Below are 25,956 nucleotides of genomic sequence, written 5' to 3'. Positions count from 1 at the left end.
TTTCTGTTGCTTTTTACAAGTCTTTACATTTGGTGAATAAAATAGGTTGGGTTTTTTTCCCCTCAGATGTGCAGTGCCTCTTGAAGAGAAAAATATTGTCAAGCCAGGCAGATATTTGGGGAAATTTTTTTGTTTCGTATAAGATCTTTTTCCTTCAAAACATAGGAAAACACTTGGGAATCCTCTTTGCTACATATTGTGTATCAGGAGGCAGCAATACTCTGAAGTAAAATAGAAGTCAGGCAAATCTCTGGAGGAGCTACCACCCTCTCAGAAAGAAGTCCTAAAATATTTGTGAACATCAAATCACAAAGAGAAGCGGAAGACATTAAGCTTTTAACATGTTGACTTTTATTTTTCCTCTTTGCCTCTTTTGAGGGTGCCTCAGATTCCTGTAGATCCAGAGGAGGCTGAACAGAGAGTCCACATTCCTCAGCTATCACCACTGATCCAGTTGCATCTCAGAAAACTTACTGCCAATCCAACCTAGTAATTGCCACGTACAGGTTTATTTTCCCAGCTGCTCCCCCATCACAGCACATCCAGTCTCTTGCCTCCCTGCAGGTAATTTAAGGCCTGGTGATCAAGCAGAGCTTAACCTGCAAGACTGAATTCAGGTTTCACCTTGGCCCAGGCTGGCAATCTGTTTAGCACTGACAACACCGATTTATCAAGCCCATGCATACTAGCTCTCCCAGGGCTGTGCTACCACTCCTGGGCTTTGTCCTTGCCCTGCACAGCCTATTGCCTACACGACAGTTCAGCGTTTTGCCCCACCATTGTGTGTCCAACCTCTAACGCATTTCCACACAAAGGAATGCTGTCCAAGAAAGAGTCTGAGGAAATACGCTGTGGATTGCAAACTGAATTCCTTAATGACTTTCTCATTAGAAGAGCTGACTGCCAAATGGTCCTTGCGCTTGCCTAAAGGATGGTCTGCCTGACTGAGAGTGGTTCTGCTTTACATGAAGTATTGTTTTCAGGCCACTACCACAGGCAGCTGCTTCTCACTGGGCAAGGGAAAGAGAAAGGAACGTGAGTGAGCGCACAAAGCAATCAAATGACATGAGAACCCATGGGATTTCCCATCCCAAATCCCCACCACCACAAGGGCTAATGTCCGTGTGGGTGCTCCCTGGTGGTAAAACCTGAGGTGAGTCTGGCTCTCCCGGCAAGGGGCAGCCCAGCTGGGAGGGCCAAATTCCAGAGCAGCTCTGCTATGAAAATATTTCCTGTGAGAACGTGCAAGCCTGAGAAACCAGGGACAACAGCAGGGATGGATTTCATTTGCCTAGCACATCCATTTCAAGAGCAAACCTCTAAATGGACGTCTTGTTGTTGAAGAGTGGTGAAGAGACAGTGCACCTCAGCTGTGGCAAATGGTCAAAGAATATTCTTCCACCCTGTGTTTTCCCCCAGCTGTCAGAACATATGCCTAGCTGGATTTCTCCTCCATTTTCTCGTTTCCATATTTTTTTGAATTCCATAGATTTTAATCTATACGTGGAGTAAAACTGATTGAAAAATGTCATTGCAAAGGCTTAGAATTTATTTGCTGCATATGGTCAAAATCTAGCTTCTTGTCCACGAATGTTCAGATTCAAACTCAGCTCCTTGTCCTTAACTTTCTGGTTTTTAACAGAGACCACGACTAATTGTTTCCAGAGTAGGGCTTTGGAAAGTTTGAGATTTCATTTGCTAATGAGACTTAAAACTACTAACTGGACAAACGGCTTGCACAAAAAGAGGCCTCTGGGGAAAAAAAAAGGGCTTAAAGCCAGACAGGAGAAGGGAATTCAACATTCATTTAGGGTCTTCTCTAATCTCCAGTATTCAGGTTTTACAAAAAGAAAAAAAGAAGGGATAGATTTTGGACCTATAACCAGTTGCGAGTCTGCAGATGAGTAGTTTGTATCACTTCTGGCTGATTGTGTAAGAGCTGAGAAAGAACTTGTCTGTGTCTCTGCACTCCCATTTGCTTTGCCTACTAATATGCTGCATTTTTCATCCCTGAGAGTCTATGATTTCACTGTGCTCAAAAAGTGGATATAAGAGGGCAAGCACACAATGGTTAGTAGGGTCATGCACAGATTATTTCATCCTCTTTGAGTCAGTTCTGAATGTTGTTGAGAATTTTTTATATTTTGGCTTTTTTGTGTTTGTAATGGAGCAGGCTGTACCAAAGATCAAGTGGTTTCAAGCAAGTGTATTTAGCAAGAGCATTTCTTGGACATATTTGCAAAGCTACAGTCCATACCTCCTGGTTCTGCAGCCAGTGTCTAACCCAAAAGGCCACAGTGCCCAACTCTCAAGGCACCGAATCTCACTTCATCCCTCTTACCTCATATAATTTGTGGCTAACAGGAGTGGTCTGTGCTCTCCTAGTGCTTTATCACCTGCTTTTTCACTTCAAAGCATTTCTTAATGTGGATATACATTACTTAACCATTTCTACTGTTGGCCTGAGTATAGAAATTTGAAGTAATGCTTTCTCTTGGTAGACCATGACTGGATTTCACCAGATGGGGTTTATGTTTTCAGCTTCTTGTGGCACATCACTTAAACTGTGAGCTCAGTGTCTGATATGGGGGAAGAAAAGAAGTAAAACTCATGGTTGCTTCCTTGGGGTTATGGTTGCAGTTGCTGAAGCAGTTGAGATCTGCAGGTACTAACAACTTGCTGCAATGAGAAGGGAAGAGTAAGGGCCAGTTCTGTACCCAGAAGTTTGAATGGATTCTGAAATCCCTTCAGTCCCACCCAGTCTTTGCAGCAGGGGAAGGACTGGCCCATACATTGTGAGGATATGGCAAGCATCTGGATCTGAACGAGAGAAAGGAGGAGGCTGAGGAGTAACAAGAACAAGATCTTCAGCTGGGGCTTGGAGATGCCTAATTTCAAACACGTTATCTCATTCTCTAGGCAGAAATATTTTTGTTCCACAATTTTTTTCCTCCCAGGTTCAATGGCAAAGCCCAGTGCTTACAAAGAATGCTAGTTTCTGGAGCGTGCAGCTTGTCCCCTCCCTGCTTTGATTCTTACCTGGGCTGGAATAAGGGTCTACCCTTTTTGCAAGACAAATGAGAGACTATTTTATTACACAGATACAACACTCAAAGAAATGCCAGATGCAGTAAGAGACAATCAAAAAAGTGCATCACTTTTGTCATTTTTAAGAGAAAAAAAGTGCTTCATTTAAAATATTAATTCTGACTTTTCAGTTATATTTTTCTTTAAGACTTTCCAAGAACTGGAGCTTATTTTGCTTGACAGAGTTAGTTATAACATGACATCAAATCAGTGGAGCTTGACTTGCATATTTTATCCTATTCCTTGGTCAATAACACTAACAATAACATTCTCCATTTGGAACTACAGGCTTTCTTTTTTTGTTGTGTTATTTGTATGAGATGTATCTGGAATGAATGAAAGGAGACAGAAATTGTGAAAATGGCTAGGAGTACATTTTATTTTATACTTAGTACTTCTGGAGTTAAAGGGGAGATGGAAATTTGCCATTTAATGGATCTTAGCTATAGAGAATTATCATATTTCAATAGTAAAGTATTGCCTGTCTCGGCTCACACACACATCTTGACCTCAGAGCAGTTGCACATAATGTTTTCTCTGTCAAGAGAATCTATTCATAATGATGTGTCACAGGTGCTCACACATAATATGTTTCCCGTCAAAAGTGATCATCCATATTTTATATAGCAGCTTTGATGACAAATATTTTGTACTTCAGCTGCTTTTTCATCCAACTGTCAGACTTAATGAAGGAAAGTCACAGATAGTTTTTAAATAATGTCAGCTTCTTAGATCACATTACTGTGTCTGCCTTTTAAAGTAGTTTCATACAAGGGCCACACGACAGAGGAGAAAGAGAGACAAGGATGTTTTCATTTACTTAACTTAAAAAAGAAAAAATTCTCCAGGCTCTTAATTTCAAAATCAATAAGCTCTGTATGTTTGGAATATTTTCAGGAAAAAAAATGTTATATTTAATAAGCACTCAGTATTTTGAGAGTCTAGTGAAAGCAAATATGGTAACTGAATTGGGGTTGCAACTTCTCACTATGCTGAATGTCACTTATTCTCTTAATGGTGGTGTGTCCTCATCGTAAGCACGTTTTATTCTGGGTTGTGCTACAAAATGAGTGCCTCAGGGTGCACAGAGAATTGAGTTCTTGTGTTCTTACTGAAATTGTTTGTGCACAGCAAGGTACATCTTATGTATGTCCAGCCCTACTTAGAGAAACAACCCTCATTCCTCGTTTTATTAATGAAAGAGGAAGAGGAACCTCCCTTTGAGGTTCTTCAAATCAAATGACTTGTCATTGAAACCTCAGAGCATAGAAAAGTACTTTTCCCATTCATGGATCATGTCTTTTCTGCTGAGAGTGTAAGTGAACAAAGTACAGAGGTGTTCCTGAACTTCCCTGCCAGGTAACCCTCTCCTGAGCAGCAGGCAGTGGTGGCTCCTCAGCATGTAAGCCATGGATTCATATGGACTCCTGGTCTGCCTCCAAGGGCTCCATAGAAAGGAGTCGAAGAAAAAAAAAAAGTTAATTGTGTGTGCAAGCTATTTAGCAGTGTCTGCAGATCAAAATAAAATCAAAGCACTAAAATAGGCAATCACTCCATGGCATGTGCATATGTATAAAGTTATCACTGGCCTGAGGAGAAGGCAGAACAGGAAGCCAATAGTATTTATAAATACAAGTTACAAATGTAAATGCGAACTATATTTCTTCTATATATGAAATACAACCAGATGTGTTAGGTTGAGAGAATAAAGCTTGCACATAAAAAAATAACCATTTTTTTCATGCAAGACAAGGCCAAATAAAGAGGGGGCACAGGGTCTGGAGTTACTTGATGCTTCATTATTTTCTTAGTTTCAATTTATTTAATAAAGCAAGAAAGAAGGAATTAAAAGTAGGTAACAACTTCTAAAGCACTGGAGGATGCAAAACTTTATTCCCTACCACTGAGAAGTAACACACTTCAGTGTATCACACAGCAGATTAATGTCTGCTACTGAAAAGCAGATTAATGTCTGCTACTTTCCTGCTATCCTGAAGCCCCAAAAGAAGTTAGGCAGTGAGTGTAATAAATTTCGCTTTCCTTGTCTGAAGAATTAGAACAATTCAATTGAAAGGCAAATATAATCCTACCTGTGCTACATGCTGAGGCTGGAGCAGAGTAAATGCCACAGTTAAGTCTAAACATCAGGTTGTAATTGTTAGAGATTAAAAACATGCCAGAGAGAACATTCCAGGGAATGAAGGAGGGTGAGAAGGATGGCTCTCCTGTGTCTTTTTTTTTTTTTAAGGCAAAGTATCATCAGATCTTACAAGGATCTTCCAAGATCTTATTCCTGCACAGCAGAACTCAAATAAAATGGCATTTAGTCAATGAAGGAAATTGTACACTAGAATGATTTTTAATCATCCAACTAGGAAAAGCAAGAGTAAGTGAACATGTATTTATCTGCTGAGCCAAGTGTACACAAGGCAGAAAAGCCCCTGAAAATCAGGAGAAAAAAAAGAATGTTCTCTAGAATGCTGGTGTTCCATACAATCTATTTCAAAGATCATTTACTGTTGGCTATTTCTGCAAGATGTGAAGATGTCAGCTGAGCTTCTCATTTTTATGCAGATTAAATAATTTCTGAAATGACAACTCAGGTCATAAGAGACACAAGGAAAAATGAAGCAATCTTTAGAGCTGTCAGAGAGATGGATGGCCCACCCTTCCAAGTGCAGAGGAACCATTATTTCATGGTCTTGTTTAATGTATTGTTCTCTCACAGTTTTTTGTTTGTTTGTTTGTTTGTTTTAATTCTTTTCTTCTCAGTGCATCCTAACGTGAGCCAGGGTTGCCAAGGAGGGTGTGCTACATGCTCTGACTACAACGGATGCCTGTCATGTAAGCCCAGGCTCTTTTTTGTTCTGGAGAGGATTGGCATGAAACAGATTGGAGTATGTCTTTCCTCGTGTCCAAGCGGATATTATGGGACACGGTATCCTGACATTAATAAGTGTGCAAGTAAGTGCTGGGGAAAGGGGATGCACATGGATTTGTTTGTTCTCTCTTGAATGCTGTGTCTCCTTAGGAGTCAAGTCAACAGAGAAGGAGAGGGACAGGCCGTGTCCTTATTCAGTTCTTTGTAGTATTGCATTAAACATTAACCCAAGCAAGAAGTTAAGGACCCCAAAGTGGCCTAAAGCTCAGGGATCCTGGCTCTGCATGAATGACCTGCCTAGAACCCTGGTGATGGCCTCCTCCTCCTCTACATCCCCTTGTGAAGGGGAAGAGCTGGTGGGCACCAGGCACTGCCCTCCAGAAGCAAGAGAACGCTGGCAGCTCTGAAGAGAGAGAGGGGACTGAGAGATGCTGAATCTTGGTGGCTGGAGCTGTTTATCCCACTGCCCTTACTGAGAGAAGATGGCAGGTGGCATTCTTTGGAGATGTGGTTTGCCCTGGACTCTTTATAGCTTGTCTCACACTCATTGTAATCCTCTGAATGTTTGTAGAAGATGGCCAGGCTTCAGCTGGCCACGTTTCAGCCTGATTTGGGGGAATTTGCCGATTTGTGTTGTCTTCAGGCTGGGGGGCAGAGAAGCCAACTTTATTCTTTACTGCTCAGGCAACATTTTGACCCCACTATGGATTTTTGAACCATAAATGAACTGGAAAAGATTGTAATGTCCTTCCCCACTCCTCTTTTTGTTGTTGAATTCACTGTTTTTAATCCCACAGGTGATATAAAAACATTTGAGTGATGGCCAAGAAACTCTCCCAGTTTTTACCTGGTAATAAAAGTTATTTAATGAATGGACCCCAGAGTAAAGTCTTACAGAGTAACTTGACGCTGCAAAGTATCTGCTCACTTTTTAGCAGTGTGTGGCCTTGCATATCAAACATATGCCGTGCCATACATAAGGTTTAATGCATTTCTCTTAAAAATTTCTGAGAACTGGGAAATATATCAACAATGCAAATTTGGGTAGTTATATAGAGAATACATTAGATGCTACAGAACATCAGAACATCTGACTGAACATCAGGGAATCATTTAAAGAAAAAGAAAAATATGTTGATCAAAACCACTCATAAGCAGGTTCTAAATTCTGGCTTGCCTTTTTTTTTTTTTTTTTTTTTTTTTTTTTTTTTTTTTTTTTTTCCTCTTGGATGAAAATTTTTTATCTCCTGGAGATAAGTACTGTGGAGCTGACGCAGCACTTGTGGCCCATGGGGTCAATTAGTGTCTGTGTGGTGCCAGTGTAGGGCAGAAGCAAACAGTGTTATTCTCATGTGCTGTGCCCTCCCTGCCATTTGCACAGGTCTCCAGGAAGATTAGCAGTGTGAAGCTGTTCAGCATCAGGCCATCCCTTCTGAATTCTCACCCACGCAAGGGTCACTTGCAGCTGGTCTTGCCATGTGGCCTCATGGGCCAGGAAGAAGACCTAGCATAATTTGCTTCCTTTGAGGATTGTCTGATATTGCTAGAATTGTGTGATTCTGGTATGTGTGAGAGAGCTCATGGCCATTCGTGGCAAAATGCAACAACGCTGTTGTTTACTGTTTGCATTTCAGAATGTAAAGCTGACTGTGATACCTGCTTCACCAGAAACTTCTGCACAAAGTGTAAAAGTGGGTTTTACTTATACAGTGGAAAGTGCCTTGAAAAGTGCCCTGATGGGCTGGAAGCCAACAACCACACGATGGAGTGCACTAGCATCGGTGAGTCTGCTCCCCATGTCCTGCCTCGTTTTCTCAGAGGGGGTGTGGGATCTAAGGAAGGCATGATCAGTTACAACACCAAGGAAGTGCAAGATAAAATGAAAATGTTCTTTATAACAAGATGTATTCCCCAGCACAAAAAACTTAAGGTATTTTCCAAGTCTGCCGCTTCACAAGAGGCACAAACTTGGTTGTGTCCCACAAACAGAGCTTTGATGCTAAGGGCAATTCTGCCAGAGGAAAACGGCCTGTTTGGTCTGCCCTGAGGTAGCAAGACATACATCTCTTGTTTGGTTACAGTGTTACGCAGCACTACTAACCTCAAAGTTTCAAAAACCCTGAGTCAGATTCCACATGTAGTTTAAAAAAGATTAAAATACTAATGGCTTTTCTTTAGCTCTCTTTTACTACCTGAGCCTTCAGAGCATGCATACAACAACATTTTGAAGCTTACCTTTTAAAAGGTGAAAGCTAGAAACTAATATAGTAAGGAAATATCCCCCCAAAACTCTCCAATCTCCAAAATGGTACATGTGCATAATCACCTGACTTCAGAAAACAAGGGTTAAAATAAAACACCAAATAGGGTGTAACTGACACTGAAGGAGTGAGATTGACATCATTGTGACTCACTGGCTGTGGAGAAGAGACCTGCTTTTGTATCTTCAGCCTCTGACTCAAAAGCTCCAGTTATTCACACAAGGGCAATTTCGGAGGTCACCACTCCTAACTGTCTGCTCCATCCCTTTGCCACCCCTCCAAATAACAGAAGAACAAGGGATATGTTTGCCTGTGAACAGCTGCAGTTAGCATCCCCCACCATGGGCACACCGAAGCTGTGGCAGGGTTCAGCTTATTTTCGTACATTGGCTGCGAATTGTGGTGGCTGAGGGCTGTGAGCTGCAGTGCAAGCAGTAACCTCTTCAGCCACCAGCAACCAGGGAGCTCTGAGGCACAGTCTGGCCGTGGTGGAAACCTTCCCCACAGTATCATGCACATAGCTCTCTCTGGCATAGAGTGTTTTGGAGGGGAAGTAAAACAGGAATAAAAGTAATGTGTGATAGTTTGGTGTTTTCCTTCTCAAGTATATATTAATTCAGGTGGTAGTGTAGGCTTTCATTATTTTATTTTCAAGCAAAGACTTTCATCATTGAAAGAAATTCAAGGGATCATTTTTGTTTCTTGATGGCTCTTTCCAGCTGCTGTAGACTCAGCTGCTTTAACAATGAGTCAATCTCAAATAGGAAAAGTCATTTAAAGCTCTGGAGTAAAACCAGAACGTTTTTATCCACATGAAAGCCAATTATTTTAACAGAAGAGTTCCAGTGTAACATGAAAAAATAGCCCACATGACAATCCACTGGAGGAAGGCTCAAGATTTCATTAAGTGTGTTGTATTTCTGGGTTTCAGAAAATTCAGAATTAATTTCTGGATCTGGAAAAATGTTGACTTACTTATTCCTCCTTATAGAGGGGCCGGAAGTCTTTCCTTCTTCAGTGGTGACTTACAATCTTAAGCATGCAATTGGACTTAAAGTAAATATATATATATTTACTATTTTTTTTTCAAGAGATAGTGAGATGACATAAGAGAAGGATAGCTATTAAAAGCATATTATTAACCTTTCAAGGTTAATCCCATTTTTTGTTTACGCTCTTAGGACAAATGTGAAATTACACTCCTTCTGACTTCCAAACAGTACAGGATGCACATTCACATCACTCTGGTTGAGAAAAGATACCCTGCACCATTCTGGAAAGCTTGAAACCTCACACTGACCCAAATTCTCCTCTATTTTTCCTGTTCCCAGCTTGTATATGCTACAGATGATGCCTCTTTAGGTGGCCAAAGACACTTGACTCCTAATGTAACATCTTTTGATATCAGTTGGTCCTTTATAGCAATCAATTTCCAGATTTCCACTTTTGAGACAAGCTGCAGCAGCTTGACCCAATGACTTCACTCACCTTTCACACAGGCATGACCAAAGTTTATTCCACTGAAGCTAAAAGGATTTACACCTCCATCAAACCAAAGCCAAATCAGAACAAACCCCAGTAACTGATTTCATTGAGACCAGTTGTGCTGTTACTGCATTGTTTCAGGAATGGAATTACAAAACAGCGAGTAGAAGATAGTAACTGACATAATTATTTGACATTATTTTGTACTGTATATCCTTAACAGTCCAATTTCTGTCAATTCATTGCTGCAACTCACCACTAATTAATTCCATTCATTTTTGCCACCTTTTGACTGATGCAGAATGAAAATAATGTACCATTTGTATTCTGTATACAAAAATACATTAGTCAAGTTCAGTTTGTTCTATGTTTATTGCAGTGCACTGTGAAACTAGTGAGTGGAGTCCATGGAGCCCTTGCATGAAGAAAGGAAAAACTTGTGGTTTCAAAAGAGGAAATGAAGTAAGGATCAGAGAGATCGTACAGCATCCGTCAGCAAGGGGAAATCCTTGCCCACCTACAACCGAGAGCAGAAAATGTATTGTACAAAGAAAGAGATGTCAGAAGGAAGGAAAAGGTACCAAGTTATCATCATCATAATATGAGATTGATATTGTGTTTGTTTAATAATTCGCACCTGAATTCTTAGGCCTCAATTTCAGGCTTCACCAAAGCTGCCATTGATGTGGTGTTTTTTGGGCTGGAGAGAATTGTGCCTTTGCCTGCAGTAAATAAAAACCTAACACTGCTCAAAAAATGTGCTTTGTGTGATCTAGAGAAGACAGGGTGGGCTGAAAGGGAAGGCAGTTTGTCTCCCAGTTCCGTCTGCTGAAAGAAATGCCAAGATGAAAAGTTGCATTGTAGTGCTCAGAACAAAAAGATCCATCATAAAACATGTTGTGGTGGGTGTTGTCTGTTGGGTATCAGGCAGCCAAATTTCATGCCTCAACAGAGGGATTCCTCCAAACCAATTCCTATTTGATGCTTCCCTACAAGTAAGATTTGAACTCTTGTAAATGCAGTGCTGTGGCCTCTCTCCCAGCCTGAACTCTTCCTACTAGCTCTGGCTGAACAACACAGCCTGATCCTGCCATCTCCACCTGGGTCATCGAGTTCCAGCAAGGGAGAAAGATCACAGTGTTGCATGGCAGACAAGGGAAGGTCCACGTGGTTTCACCAAAGAAGCAAGACTGCCAGCAGAGCTGTCCCTCCAGCCAAAGCAGCTTGTTGGAGTCCCCAGCATGGCAGTGAGGGAATGGCATCACACGTGTTAAGACTGGGAGATGCTTAAAGAGTCTGTGAAATGATTATTTACACAAATTCCACCCAGTAGATACTGTTGTTTGATTATTCTCCCCTTCTTGCAGAGGGGAAGTTACTTGATCTGTCCTCAGTGAAGCTACTCTGGTTGACACAGGGGGAACTATGGAATATTTCCTTTTCTCCATTCCTCCCATTTTCTCTGTTTCTCCCCATTCCCCATCTCATCTCTTTCCTCCCACCCCTTCTGAGGGTGAAAGGAAGAGGTGGAGCAGCTGCCCCTCCATGTGAATGTCTGTGAGGTGGCAGTAGCTGCTGGTACAACTAATAATCCTCTGTTCCAATGTTGAATGATGGCCAGGGTTGCTGCATATGACTTATGGAAACACTCAAGGGTCTTGGATCTTGTAATCCTTTTGAAGGTTGACTCATTCCCTGGGGAAGTAGCTCATGAGTACAATAATGTTGTTAGAGAGAGTCCAAAGGAGGGCTACAAAGATGGTGAAGGGCCTTGAGGGGAAGCTGTATGGGGAGTAGCTGAGGTCACTTGATCTGTTCACCCTGGAGAAGTGGAGATTGAGGGGAGACCTCATTGCTGTCTACAACTTCCTCGTGAGGGGAAGGGGCAGACCCCGATCTCTTCTCTGTGCTGACCAGTGACAGGACCAAAGGGAATGGCCTGAAGTTGTGTCAGGGGAGGTTTAGGTTGGACATCAGGAAAAGGTTCTTCATCCAGAGGGTGGTTGGGCACTGGAACAGGCTCCTCAGAGAAGTGGTGACAGCACCAAGCCTGACAGAGGTCAAGAAGCATTTGGACAATGCTCTCAGGCACAGGGTGTGACTCTTGGGGTGTCTTGTACTGGGCCAGGGGTTGGGTTTAGTGATCCTTGAGGGTCCCTTCCAGCCCAGCTTATTCTCTGATCCTGTGATTCTATGGTTAGAAGGAGGATCCTGTGGACCAGATAGCTACGGGTGACTCCTCCTCACCCAAGAACTGGGTAGATCTACTGATCAATAGGGCATAGATATCACCTCCTCCTCCTTGTGTCAGGCAGTGTCCTGAAGAGGTAGAGAGGTGTACCTGCATCAAGTTCACAGTCAAGACAACCTATTTACAGATTTCCTCTAGAAATCCTGCAGATTTCTACGCTCAAAATGTCCATGCTTGCTTCTGTTCCTACACAGTGGCACAACTTGAAACAGCCTCTCACTTGCCCACTGTAACTGGGGAAGGAGTCAATTTTTTTTCCCTACCAAAGCCTGCATCTTGACAGAGATGGAAATATAGGATTGAATTGTAATTTTGGACTATGAAATCGAGGCGATGACATTGTGTGTTTGCTTATAGCAATTTGGCAGACACTTCAGATTGGACAAGACATTTCTCTTTGAGAAATGCCTGCTGTTCCTGTGTAATAAGAACTTTAGAAGAAACTGCTCACGTATTTTGCTATCCATTCTTATTTTATGGGATTTGAGCCAAACCATACTTGAAAAATACTGTGCACCACAAGAATTCATTCACAATCATGAATCTTTTTCTTTCTTTCTTTTCTGCAATATGCATAAAGGTGGGCTTTTTTCCTTCTTTTGAGCAAGTCACAGACCATATTCTAGCCTCTTTTATGCTCAGTTATAATTCCTTCAAAGGTGGAACCTGCATTCCCACTCTGTCTGTACCCTTGGGATTTGTATGTGTCTGAGAGTTTTTTTTTTGTTTTGTTTTGTTTTGTTTTGTTTTTTTTTTTCTGTTCTGACATTCACCTTCTCAGTATTCACAGAAGTCTTTGCCATTCACATTCATTGCTTCAGGGAGATGAACTTTTTTTTTTTTTTTTTTTTTTTTTTTTTTTTTTTTTTTTTAAGAAATATAATTCCTAATAAACTCAGAAATATCACACATGAAACATCAGGTTAAAAGAGCTTCAAGGGATGAATTATGGTGACAAGTAGGAAGGTAAGAATTAAGCTATTAAGTTTTCCTTCTATTCCTACTGAAATGGGGAAACAAAGCTTTCCAACTTAATCTCGAGACAACATATCTTCCCTACTGCTACTGTCACTTATTACACAGAAAGAAACTTCTATTCCCCTTTAAACAATAGAACAATTGCCCAAGAGAGCAAGCCAGGCTCTGTTCTTTAGGCTAGCTGTGCCCTGTCAGTGAGAGCAGAAGGAGGTGACAACAGAAACACTTGAAAGGAAAGGGAAAGTCAATAAGTTTGTATTTACTGTTGAGAAATATTGAAAAGGGTCCTTTGTACTGTACAACTCCCTGTGGCCACTCAGGCATTGCTTTAGAGTTGAACTTCCATGGCATTGGCTTTTGAAGTGTTGCAGCAGACCCGGCAGTGACCAGCAGTGCTGCTAATCTTTTCTCCATGATCATGAAGAGCGGGTCAGCTCGGTCACTCTCAGCCGTTTCCATGTTGGATAGATGTCTGTGGCTGAGGGATTTAGGGCAAAGACCACATGATGACGGGGTGTGCTCGTCACAGATGCCTCAATGACTTTGCTCGAGACGTTGAGGTCAGCGACAGGATGTTACTCAGTGAAGGCGCTGCTATCGCACAGCAGCAAGGACATGTCTCTGGAACAACTATGCAAAACGAGATAAAGCAGATGAAGAGGGCCTTTTTTCTTTGCTTGTTTCCATCTGCTGGTGTGCCATTGAAGATGATGAGGTGCCTTGCAACCCTTTTTTCCCCTCACTGGCTATACAATGATGTTTTACTGTGAGAAGATGTTAATATTTTCAGAATGGGCACAAACAAATGGGAATAATGAGGATACAAATAGCTCAATTAGCCTAAAAGGTCCTTTTTACTTATTTTAGCACTAAATTAGTTGATCCCAGTGTGATCTGACATGGTAATTCCCATGTGTTTCACATGCTCCTTTTGTAGTTCAGCGCCATCCAAACCTTACTGTGATTTATTTCATCATTCTCCTCTTTTAATCCCATCATGGTGCATTCCTTTTAGTCTGCATGTCTATATGATATTAAGTTCCATTTTTTCTTCTTCCTTTCTTTCCCTCACACTTTTTGTTTTGTTCACCCAGCGCAGTGTACTGTAACTTTTACCTTCTCACACTTAACACATTCTTGGCTTCTACCCTTCATGGACATATAAAAATTGAGACACGTTTCCTGTAGCCATGTCTGTTAATGGCAAATGGCACATAGATGTACTGGAAAAGGAAAACTTTCAGAGCTCCTCAAACACTGCAAAGTATCCATCAATATTATTTCTTTGCCTTAATAAATGTGCTCTGGCCTAACACAAGTCCCTTTGGACTGCTGTGTGCAAATATATGAGATTGACTTTTACTGGACGTAAGACAAATACGACAAATACTCTGAAATTCCGATATTCTGCATACAAAAGTATTTGTGGGGAAAGAATTGCATGTTTTCATGACAAATTCTGCCAAGAAGAGAATATTCACCATATGACTTTCTGTTGAGTCCCAACTAAACCCCCTCAGAGATCAGACAATTTCAAGTATGTTCAGAGAATCTGTTTTGCTCAGTTTGAAGAGAATAAAAGCACTCACCAAAATTAGTATTAGTTATGAACAAGGAAGACACCTTAGAAATCTGGGTATTATGCAAACCAATAGATAGATGACATTGGCTACACAGCTGCATTATTTTAAGCAAATAAATACATTTCAATTGTTTCTCGTTCTTATATTGAATTTTTGCACAATGGTGATGTTTAGATGTTCAGAGGACAGAAGCAATATAAATTTAATTGTGTCCCATTCTGTGCAAATACAGACCAAAGAAAGTTCCTGTTCCTGACAGGCAAAATTTCAAGCATTAGACATGAAGACTTGGGAGGGTGAATGTAGAATAGCATGTTTCTTTTTCACTGTGGAATGCAGCAATTGTCACCTTGTACAGTCTGAAAGCAGAATATGTTATGAGAGGAAGAGGGATAATTTTAGTTAAAAAATCAAAAGACTACAACTCCCTGGAGGTGAGGTAGCTTGTCAGTTAATGGTTTAAGCTCTAAGGAGAATAGAGACACTATGCTATGATTTTTTTTAATTTTACAGCAGGAATAAGAGAGGCAAATGCCTTTGAGATGAGGAGCTGAATTCTAGATGCAGACTGGTGAACCGAAGGGAACTAAGGGAACAGGATTTGTTGCTAAAGAGTTTTAATGAGGAAGTGTATAAATTTGGGGTAAATAAATTAAAGTAATAATTTCTATACTGTATGGCATACATGTGAATATAAAACTGCAGGTTCCATTAAATAGCCTAGAGAACTGAGACTCAGCTCATTTTTGTTGTTCCTTTGTACTAGTTCTTCTACCTCTTATATGTCCAGATAATGCTTCTAAACATATTAATCAGGTCATGTCTGAAGAAGTCTTCAACTGGCTGGGGTGTGAGGAGGGACTCTGAGCAGGACAAGTGTATTTCGGGGGAATCACAGGTCAGCCGTAAAACAAAAATTGGATTTTAAAAATACTCATGTCCAATACTAATTTTACCTAGTCTTGGCAAAATCAGGTTAGAGAGGCATTTTGTCATGTTGATAAATGTGTAGTAATGGCTGTACCTCTTCTTATTCAAATGAAGTCTGTCCCTATACACTCCATACTCCAAAGATAAAAATTTCTTTCCAAGGCAATGGAGGCCCACACCATTTCAGTAATTCTTCAGTGTACTATTTTTAAACTAATATTTTTCTGATTGAAAAAAAAATTTAAAAAATTGGACGATAATTTTAGATGTTTCTGGTATTGACTACTTTTACTTAATCACGTTTAAGTCCTAAGCATGGCTATGTGGGAAAATAAGATATTCCTATCACAGCCCATGCCACAAGTCATATCCTCTTGCTCATATATAGTTCAGTGTAATTTAAAACAAGAGGGCTGGAGCATGTGAGCCGGGGAGACATCCCAGTACACAGTTCACTCGTGTAACTGTGAGAGATGGGGTGTCCTGTGCGAAGGTCACCAGTGTGGTTATGGTTAATGACCTTACTCCATGGCAGGTCACAGGACTTCTGAAACCTCAAAATGAACACGAAGCTAATTACTGCATCCCTGTGTTTACATACTGCATATGCCAATGGGTCCTAACTCTGGCCTTTGAGAGCCTGAGTTACTATAATTGAGGAATCTGTCTTGTGAAGAGTTTGGTTGTTTATTTTCCGTTTGTTGCTGCCAAGAGGGCTTCTCATTTCCTTTCCTTGCAAGGGTTTTGACTCTTTAACTTTAACACATTTCCAGCTTCCAATAGTAGGGCTGCTGAGATTGGGAATCCACTAGCTGCAGCACGAAGGGGAATGGCATCCTGGGGATACCCCAGGCGAGGCAGAGCATGGCCAGCACCCGGCTGCCACTGCCACTGGCTGGTAAACCTAGAGAAGGGATCTGGGTGAATAGGCTTCAGAGGGAAAAATAAGGCCAAAATGAGCCAAAATGATTTGTGAATCTAAAATAACTAATAGTAGATGCTGTACTGACTAGAAATCATGGGCTGAAAAGGCTAGAAAAAGCTGGGTTTAGCCCTGTAGCATTTTCAAGATTTGATCATAGGCCGTGTCAAAAGTATTACCAAGTTACTACCTGCAAACAGAGACATTAGAATCTGAACTAATTACTAGTAATGTTTTATTTCACTACAAGCTGTTTTGTTTGTGCTACTGTGAACATTAAATTCTCATCAAACCTCCCAGTTCATGAACCACACAAGCAGGTAGTAGTGTGCCTCAGTATATATGGTACTACACATGAATGCACACCCTCTGTACACGTGCACCATGCCAAGGTTGTGATCTCTGAATAATATGCATCTTGATGAACAGTCCAGTGAAAATGGTTGTGCCCTCAGATATCAAAGTTAGTTTAAGACCCGCAAGGTGCTGGGCTGACACAAAGATGCTCTCCTTTCCTTTCCTGCTAGCTCCTCTCTGCCACCTCCTCCCTGTCCTGGGGAGCCTGGGAGCAGTGGGGAGGTGACTCAGATGCCCTGAGGTCCTCTGGAGCAAGCTGTAAAAAATGTGCTGGGCATGCTAATGATAAAAATCATCAACCTCTTATTAACAGGAATAGTGTCAAAGATGAGACAGAAGTATGTGGTCAATTGTTCTTGTAAGGGAAGTGACTGAGAAAAAAAGCTGATTGCATTCTTTTATTAAAATGTGAACAATGTGAGAGCTGTCCTCCTCAGATCACTAAACCAAATAAGGGATAGAAATCAGCTCTTTTTCTCTTCTGATCTTCCCTTTTGGTGCCTCCTTGTGCTCCAGAATTGGTGAGCTGACTATATTTTAGATGCCTGAGCTTTGTAGGAAAAGAAAAGGGAATACAAATCCCTCAAGAACCTTTCTTCCTCCCCCTTCCAAAGTATCCATCGGGTATTCACTCAGCACTAAATTTCCAGCATCTGCCTAAACTCTTCCCTCTTGAAAAAAATGTTTGGGACTGAGAGCTCCAGCTTCAGAAAGTGAAATCCGCATCTGTGTCTATTCGGCAAAAGTAAAGAAGGCAGAGGTCTGCTCCTTCCCCACAACGCCCAGGTCCACCTTCTGGCTTGACACCGAACCAGCTGAGGCTATTTCCTCCATAGCAGATATCACTGGGGAAGAGGGCAGGTCAAACAGAGTCCTTAAACAAACTCCCAGCTATGTTCTGCAGACATGCAGGACTCTGCCTAGTCTCTGATCTTCCTCACTGGCACAGCTGGGAACAGCTGTGGCACAACTTATTCATGGCACCTTCACCTTCAGCGACTTCCCGTTGTTTCAGAGAGAGGCACACAGGAACTGACTGCCCTCCCCTCTCAATGCCACAGGGCAGAGACCACATGCAAAACAGCAGCGTGTGGTTCTCCCCTACGCCTCACCCCTTCCCTCCTCTGCCAGAACATCCTCGCATTACCATCTTTCTCCCCACATCGGTCTTCTATCACAACTCACAGTTAATGCTTCGAAAGGAGCTCTTTCTGAGGAAGAGACACGTTTGTCACCGCTGAAAGAGGAAATGAGGCTCTTCCAGCATGTGTGCCACAGTGGTATACATGGCAACTTATTTTCATTGACACTTCAGCAGCCATTACATCAGGCTGTTTTCTCACTTTTGGACAATATTGCTACAAAATAAATGTGAAGGGACATGGCTGCTGGGAGCAGGGCCCACCTGGCTCTTGCCACCTGAAGACATAAATACCTCACTATTTTGACCTTAGTGTCCTGGAAAGAGGAACAAATGCAAGAGAGAAGTTCGATAGCGCATCTATCAAATTTAGGCCAAGAATGCAAAACATTTGAGGTATGTGAGCTACAGAGTAAATCAGGCTGTGGATGTTTCAAGTCTAATGGCGACACATCCAGCACTGTTTAATCGGCTAAATCCTGGGCTATGGAACACTTCCATGTATAGCAATGCTGTTATAACACTGCAGTCATGGGCAGCATGGCACACATTCATTATTGTGTTACAGCTGCCCTTATTTTAAAGGACCTGATCCAAGACGCACTGAAATCCCATTGACTTCAGAATACTGTGGATCTAACCATAAAGCAGGGATTTTCAGCATTCCTTTGTAACAAAGTGAAAACAAAGGAGCACTTTTTTGGCCGCTGTTTCTCCTCATCTCTCTGGATATTTGCCTGTTCTTCCCCACCCAGGCAGCTCAGTTTGTTTTTCCCCACCCAGGTCTCTGCATCTCGTGCCTCATTGTCTCTTCTCAGCTCACTCTCGCTGCCAGCTCTGACACCTGATGTAGCCTTTGGTCTGCTTCGGCTGCCACCTCCCAGCTCTCTTTTACCTTCAAAACTTTGAAAAGGGTATGAAGTTTAGTTATGAAATTATGAAGTTATGAAGTTAAGCACTTGCTGCCATAACCTTGTGTTATAAAGGTCCAAGGAAGCATCAGGACATTCCCAACGAGATGATAACATCCAGTGATATTCTCAGAGATCCTACAGATCGGGAGAGAGGTGGTGGGAACCGCTATGGAAGATTTTTAAGGAGGTTAGACATACAATCATCAGAGCCAGCCTAAGTATAGTAGCTCAGATCCATAGAAAAGTAAGGGACTAGATAATTCTTTGATAAGAATTTATAAAATGGCTACAAAATTTCCACAAAACTTTTTCTTGCCTGTTGCCTTCTGCAAAACTCCCACAAAAATACAGCACACTGCCCATTTACAGAGCAAATTTACAAATCCAAGTATCTCTGTTCACTGACATCAGTATAAGGCCTCCTGCTGTCATTTACCAAGCTCAGTCTTTTATTTGGGCCTGAGTCAAAGAACTGAAATCAACTTTTCATGCTTTTTGTCCAGTGCAGTCATTCGCATTGCAGAGATATCTGTTCATGTTTCTCTTTGCATCCACCAGCTTTGAATAATTGTTACAGGAAGAGTACAGGGCTGGATTTTCTTGCTAATTCATGAGTAGTATAAAGTAGCATCTCTCTGCCAATGAAAATGTGTACTTTAAGAACAGATGCAGATATGGTCCATGAGGGGCATATTGCTTTATAATTAGGCTTGAAAAAAATAAAATAAGGACAGATGCAAACAAATATTAGCTTTCAATAATTTCTGTTGAAGCAATTTTGCAGTGACAAAAAAAAATATTAGAAGAAAAAAAACAACATTCTTCATTTAAAAATGTGGCAGCCATGCAAAATTCAGAAAAAAACATTTTCTAAATTTTCTAATTTTAGTTCCTTGAAATTCAAAATGAGAAGGATTAACTGGTGTTCCATGAGCAAAATGTATACAGCTGACAGTAAGGTCAGAATTTGACAATTAACTGTGGGGATTTTCTATTGTTGTTTTGTTTTGCAAGCAAAATGACCCAGTAATGAAATTTCTCAATTCTAATCTAATCCTCCCCAATATCTACAGCAAACAGTAGCCCCCAGTGTAAAGATTTACAGCTACAGTTATGTCTCTGCTTTGTTCTTGAGCATGTATTTACTTCTGCCCATTTGCTTTCTGAAATTCTCTCTCATTTGTCATCTGAAGAACTCAGTTTAAAAGGAAAACAGTCTTCAGACATGAAACACAGCTACATTCCTGAAACATGAGATGAACAACCTTTAATTCGTGCAACCTTTCATTTACAGTAATGTTTAATGGATGGGCTGGTTTCATTATGGACAATGCCTTTCCCTGTCATTAGCCTGCAGAAAGGTCTAAAACTCTTAAGCATTTAAAGGAGCTCCATTTCAGTCTCTGTGTTCCCTCTTCCCCTCCCTCCCCCACTCCCCATCACCCCTTGTGACTGCCCTTTTTCAAAGTGCAAAATCTAAATGCTGTACTCTGCAAATTGCACTTACTGCTGTCTTCGAGCTTCGAAGAACCCTTCTGAACACTTTTTATACAAACCCTAACAAGGTCAAAGTTGGAAAAATATCAGCTGGTGGACTTGGATCCCATGAGCTAGTGACCATTTATAATTAATATTAATGAATGGCAGATGACAGATGTTTATTGCCTAAGCAGAAATGTGCATTGCTAAACCAGAAGGATTTAGTTTAAATCCAGAGGAACTGACTTTATTTCTTGTACGGATGTGGGGTGGTGGTGGGGAATGCCAGTGGGTGATCCAGCTCCTACTACCTTTAAGCATGAACATGGAAACAATAATTCTGTAAAAAAGAATCCCGAGCTCTCTAGTTGAAGTATGACATTTGGTCCCTCAAAACATTAATTGGAGTAAGGAGGACTCTCTGTGCACTTCGGCAGCTCTAATTTGCAGCAGTGGCGGGTTTTATTCATATAGTCTAAAGCACCAAAATTAAGGAACTCTTATCTCTGCTTTACACTTGTGAAACCTGAGGAAGTCATATAAAGATGGTATTATAAAGAAAAGAAGTATTTGTCACTGAGACAAAGGATCACATTCCCAGGGAGAGTATATTTTTTGTTGCAGGATTTTTTTTTTTTTCCACAGTGGTCTTAAATTAAACTAAAGCTATGATGCATAAATCTCTCAAGTTTAAATGTGAAGAAATTGAAGATGTAATATGGAGATGGAAGAATCTTGCCTCTGTGAATACCTGTGAATACTTAAGGATGATGGAATCTCTGGTTTCTATCTGAAAGAAACTCTTTCACAGCACATAAATTAACTTCCTGGACATAGAGCCATCTTGCATAACATTTTCAAAATACAAGAACAACTTTAAGTAACTTCTTAGAGTTTCTGGTTGAGGTTGGAGTAAGACCCATGAGACTAATTTTTTCTGAATCCCCTGGACAAAGCATCCTGTTCCTTATAGTATGTTGCTACAGCATGTGTGCACCAACTATTTGCTGTTTCTTTGCCCCTGAGATTTCTACACTTCGGTATTACACTGTCTGTAAAGAGTTTCTGAGTATGCCATTTCAGACCTTTGCAAAATATTATTTGGTTTAGTGGCTACAGCGTTGGTCTCGGGTCTTATTAAAAGGGTGCCAAAGGAGTTGCTAACAAAAAGCAAATGGTGCTCAAATATGTAGAAATACTGAGCAGTTTCTGCTTTTGGCTAAAGCAGAAGTTCTTTGCAGAAGGTGACTTCTCCAAAAGCAAGAAAATTATTTGTTACTGAGTTTGAAAGAGAAGGATGAACATATTTGGTGACTAGTGTACAGTGGGCTTCTTCAGCTGGAGGCTGGAGACAGCTGGAGGGAGAGGCTGCTGATCCCCATAGCCCCAGTTTTTCCCAGAGAGGCTAGAGAGGATCCTGACTTGTTGCAATACATCATTGTACCGAAGATATCACTTGCTGAACTTTTGCATCAGGTTCCTTAGAACCTTTCTTGCATTCCAGCAGTTCAGCTCCTGTAACCAGCCCGCCTGAATGGGCTGCACACACACTACGGGAACACCTAGGGGTGTTACCATTTTACCAGCACTGCTGTAAGGCACCAGCCAAATAAAAAAATAAAACAAGCAAGTTGTGCCGAATGGCCATTGTGCACTGCTGGCAGGATCTGTGTGAGACAGGACACAGGGCAGATCTCCTGGTGGAGGTGGATCAGGGCTTGCAGAGATTCCTTAGCATTTGGGGTGCCCTGTCATGAGAGCCTGTGTTCTCATCTCGGTGGGGGCTGCACCTCCTTGAGCCTTTGGGCCACGCAGCCTCGCCTGCATCCATCTCGAGAGCATAGCAGTCAGTTTGTAAAGTATCCTAAGTGAAGCGGGCTCCGGTGATGCACTGTCACATGGCAGAATCATTCTTCACATTCCTCTTCCAGCTACTCATAAAGTTGGCTGTTCACTTCAGTGTGCAAAGCTGTGTTACTACAAAAAGCTCTAAATGCACAGTTCATCCTCAGAGGGATTTAAAAAGAATAAACTTATCACATTCTTGGGGAAGAAAAAAAAATAAAAGAAGGCAAGACAGCCTGGATAAAATTCACATGGACAATTCCTATCTGTGATTCATGTTAAATTGAAGACTTAAGGGCAATGTTAAAATATTTGCATTCCTTTTCTGAATATCCACCACGATCCCTACTTAGAAATATATTTTTTAAAATATTTTATAAGCGTTGATTTTCCAAAAAATGGAAAATACCAGATTGCCAAAGTCATCACATTTCCCAGAAACTTGCTGATTTCAATGAAGTCCCAGTCAAAAGCAGGCAGATTTTTGAAACAATCTTACCTTTGTGTTAGGTTTCTGCCTAGTATCCTTCCAGCCTGTCCATTGGGTTGGCCTCTTGGCAACCCTCCTGGGCAGGCTGACGGAGACTCAACAGCCTGAAAACCTGACATCCATTTGGCAACTTGCTCCAAGATTCCCAAGGTTGCTCAAGGGGCTAAATTCTGAATCCTTTTGGCATATAATTTCCCTGAGCCTGTTTCAGAGGCAGCCCACGAGTCTCTCTGATGCCAATGTCCTTTTCCATAAGCTTCTCTCCACCTGGTAAACTGCCAGGTGTTCTCTCAATAGCTGAGAAAAATCCTTCAGAAACATATCGAGATGGCCAAAGTTAAATCTCACTTCACCCTTTTAGAGAGGGAACTTTGGGAGTCTCTGATCCATAGGAAATTTAGAAGCCTGAGGTGTCATTTTGATCAACGTGAAAATGCATTTGGAAATATTGGCACTACTTAGAGAGGGGAGGATCAATGTTTTGACCAGCTAAAATAGTACACACACACTGGAGACACAAAACAGAAAGAGACAGTCAATTTTCAACACCTTGATTTGAAAAGTATCCTTGAAAGCAATTCTCCCTTCAACTACCACAAACACCAACCTTGGTGATCTCCGTGTGTTTGAGCAAGCACAACAGAGAGGTCAGAATCAGGCCTCTGGTGAATTTAGGTAACAACATACTGCTTCTGTGCTGATGGTTTTGCTGAGAGGATCCATCAGGAGCTGCTGTCCCCCTGTATGTTACCTGCTGCTGACAGGCTGATCCAGCTGTCCAGCTGGCCTGGGGTGCACAGGGGCTCCTGTCTACCTGTCAGCACAGGTGTCACCCCAGGCAGAAATGCAAACAAACGATGCTCAGAGTGGAGGGGACAAGTGAACCGTGCTGAGAGGGGCCAGAGGTGCATCCTGTTGACTCCTCATCTTCCTTTGTCTTCCTGGCATATCAGAAAACTTTAGAAAATGTAAGGAGGAGACTCCAGGGGGAGGGTGTAGGTCCACCTATACTAGCAAATGAAATGGTGGGAGATGCCCAGGCTCCCTGGTCCTGGTGTGTAGTACCAGGGTAAGAACTGCTGGCCTGATCCAAGTGTTGGAGTCAGCACTTGCAAAATGCCTCCAGGATCTGTACTCAGTCACCAATATAGCTCAGCTCTGAGCCATGGTCGATAATGGAAAAAGGCATTCCTCAGGATGTGCCCAGACATTGGGGTCATATAAGTATCATCTGAATTACCAGGTTGCATTGAGTCAATCAGTTTAAGCAAAGCCAAGGAAAACATCTTTTCTTACTTATCCCTCCCTTCAGAGCACACCGAGCACAAATTTGAGTACTAAAGAAACAAGTTTCTTAGGGGGTTTTCTCCATTTTACTATTCTACTAGAAAGAGTTGAAATGTTTGCTGAGGCACTAGCATCTGTCTCTTATCATGTATAACTTTTCTTGATTATTTCTAGAGAGGCAGACTAAACATGCAGCTCTGACATAATGCAGCATCACATTTTTATTTCTGGTTTGTTCAAAAGCCTGCACCAGCTGAAGTCTCTGAAAAGGACTATATTTATGACCTCAATCCAAGGTAATGGGAGGGTTTGGATTATTGGTGACTAAAAGGACAACAAGCTATTAAAGATTTCTCCCAGCATCCTGATGCTCTAAAAACAGGGTAAGGACTTTTGGTACCAATCACTATTATTCCCGATCTTTGTACTGGTTCCTAATTTTCCTAGTTCTTAAAAGGGGCCTATCAAGTGGATTTGGACACTCGTAGACCTTTTAGCCTCTTTTAGGAGAGCTGTAAAAACCCTATCCCATTCAGAAGTCACCATTAAAAATCTCAAAGGAAGAAAATGTCAGTTTCCTAAATACCAGCACGGTCTTTGTCATCTTCTTGTGCTAAGGAATGGGGACTGATTTTCTGGTCCGTTAAATCGCCATTACTTCCCTGTCTTTGGAAAATGTGTTCAGGCTTTATAGGCTGCGGGTTCTTATAAGATTAAAAACTGTTACGTAATTACAAAATTGGTGTTGTTAGCACATTAGTTCTGATTAAAACAAGGCTGCTAACAAATTCCCTTAGTCCCAACAGACAAGCATGAAGGGAATAAATCCCCACAAGCACTTGTTTGAAGAGGCAGCAGTAAATGTCTCCACAAACAGCAAACAGAACTCATTATAGGAATCCTCCTTCTCTGGCTGCTTCTTTGACTGAAGGATATTCTATTTTCAGGCACTGGCAATATCTTTTCTATGGCACAGGAAATGCACATCCAACCAGTTTCTATTGCAAGAGGCCATCACAAGCCAGGGACTTTCCATAAGCCTTGCTTATGAGCTCGTGAGTGTAGAAGTGTCGTTTCCCAACCATCCACAGAAGAAATTATATCTCCTGGCTTCCCATACACGTAACAGGATACAACTTTCTCCTTATCTCCTACAGTAGTGAAAAACCCGACATCTCCTGTCTTGGCGTAACTAATCTGGTCAGCCTCCTCCCACTCCTCTCTGCCTGCTTTATGCGAATGGCTGTGGTGCAGGCCTGAGCTATTTCTGTGTTTGGAACCAACATCCTCATTCCCGCTAATAGGCCTCTTTCAGCACTGTTCTTGCAAGGACAAGCTAGAACACACAATGTAAGTAAGAACATTTTTCAAGTGAATGCAATCTAGTAGTCCAGCTTCTATTTTCAGAGGCAAATGAACCTTAAGGATCCTCATACAAAGATATCTAAAGTCTACATCTAGAGAAGTATTTCCACTCTCAAGAGGAGAAAGGACACATAAGTACGAGTTAGTCACCAAGTCCCATAATACAGGTGCTCAACCACAAATATCAATAGCTTTTGAAGTATAGCATCATCACAGAATCACAGGATGGGTTGGATTAGAATGGCCTCAAAGATGATCTAATTCCAACCCCCTGCCATGGGCAGGGACACTTTTCACTAGACCAAGTTTTTTGAAGCTCTATCCAGCCTGATTCTTGAACATTTCCAGGAATGGAGCAGCTACAGGTTCTATGGGCAACCTGCTCTAGAATATCTTCCTAAGATCTAATCTAAACCTACTGTCTTTCATCTTAAAGACATTCTTCCTTGTCCTGTCACTACCTGCCTTCATCAAAAGCACCTTTCCATTTTTCTTGTAGGCTTCCTTCAGGTACTGTAAGGCCACAATTAGGCCACACCAAAGCCATCTCTTTTCCAGGCTGAACAATCCAAATTCTCTCAGTCTTTCCTCATAGGAGAGGGGCTCCATCCGTCTAATCACCCTGGTGTCCCTCCCCTGGGCTTGCTCCAAAAAGCCAGTGTCCTTCCTGTGCCTGGGACCCCAGACCTGGATGCAGGGT

At 41.6% G+C, this 25,956-nt stretch overlaps 1 protein-coding gene across 2 annotated transcripts in view; it reads left to right on the top strand.

Moving 5' to 3' along the window:
- The window catches only part of RSPO3 (R-spondin 3), a 58,509-nt gene that overhangs the window by 25,517 nt on the left and 7,036 nt on the right, over positions 1-25,956 (top strand). Inside the window, exons 2-4 of one of the 2 annotated variants that reach the window (XM_040059302.2) lie at positions 5,860-6,051; positions 7,603-7,749; positions 10,094-10,291. In XM_040059302.2, the coding sequence (XP_039915236.1) occupies positions 5,860-6,051; positions 7,603-7,749; positions 10,094-10,291 (537 nt within the window). Of the gene's footprint in view, positions 1-5,859; positions 6,052-7,602; positions 7,750-10,072; positions 10,292-25,956 lie in introns of both variants that reach the window. The other variant, XM_040059301.2, reaches the window with a different exon arrangement.

Source organism: Hirundo rustica, chromosome 3 (genome assembly GCF_015227805.2).
Source record: "Hirundo rustica isolate bHirRus1 chromosome 3, bHirRus1.pri.v3, whole genome shotgun sequence".
In the NCBI taxonomy this organism is placed as follows: Eukaryota; Metazoa; Chordata; class Aves; order Passeriformes; family Hirundinidae; genus Hirundo; species Hirundo rustica.
Note: the sequence above shows the minus strand (reverse complement) of the source record. Positions and strands in the feature narration are given on the sequence as shown.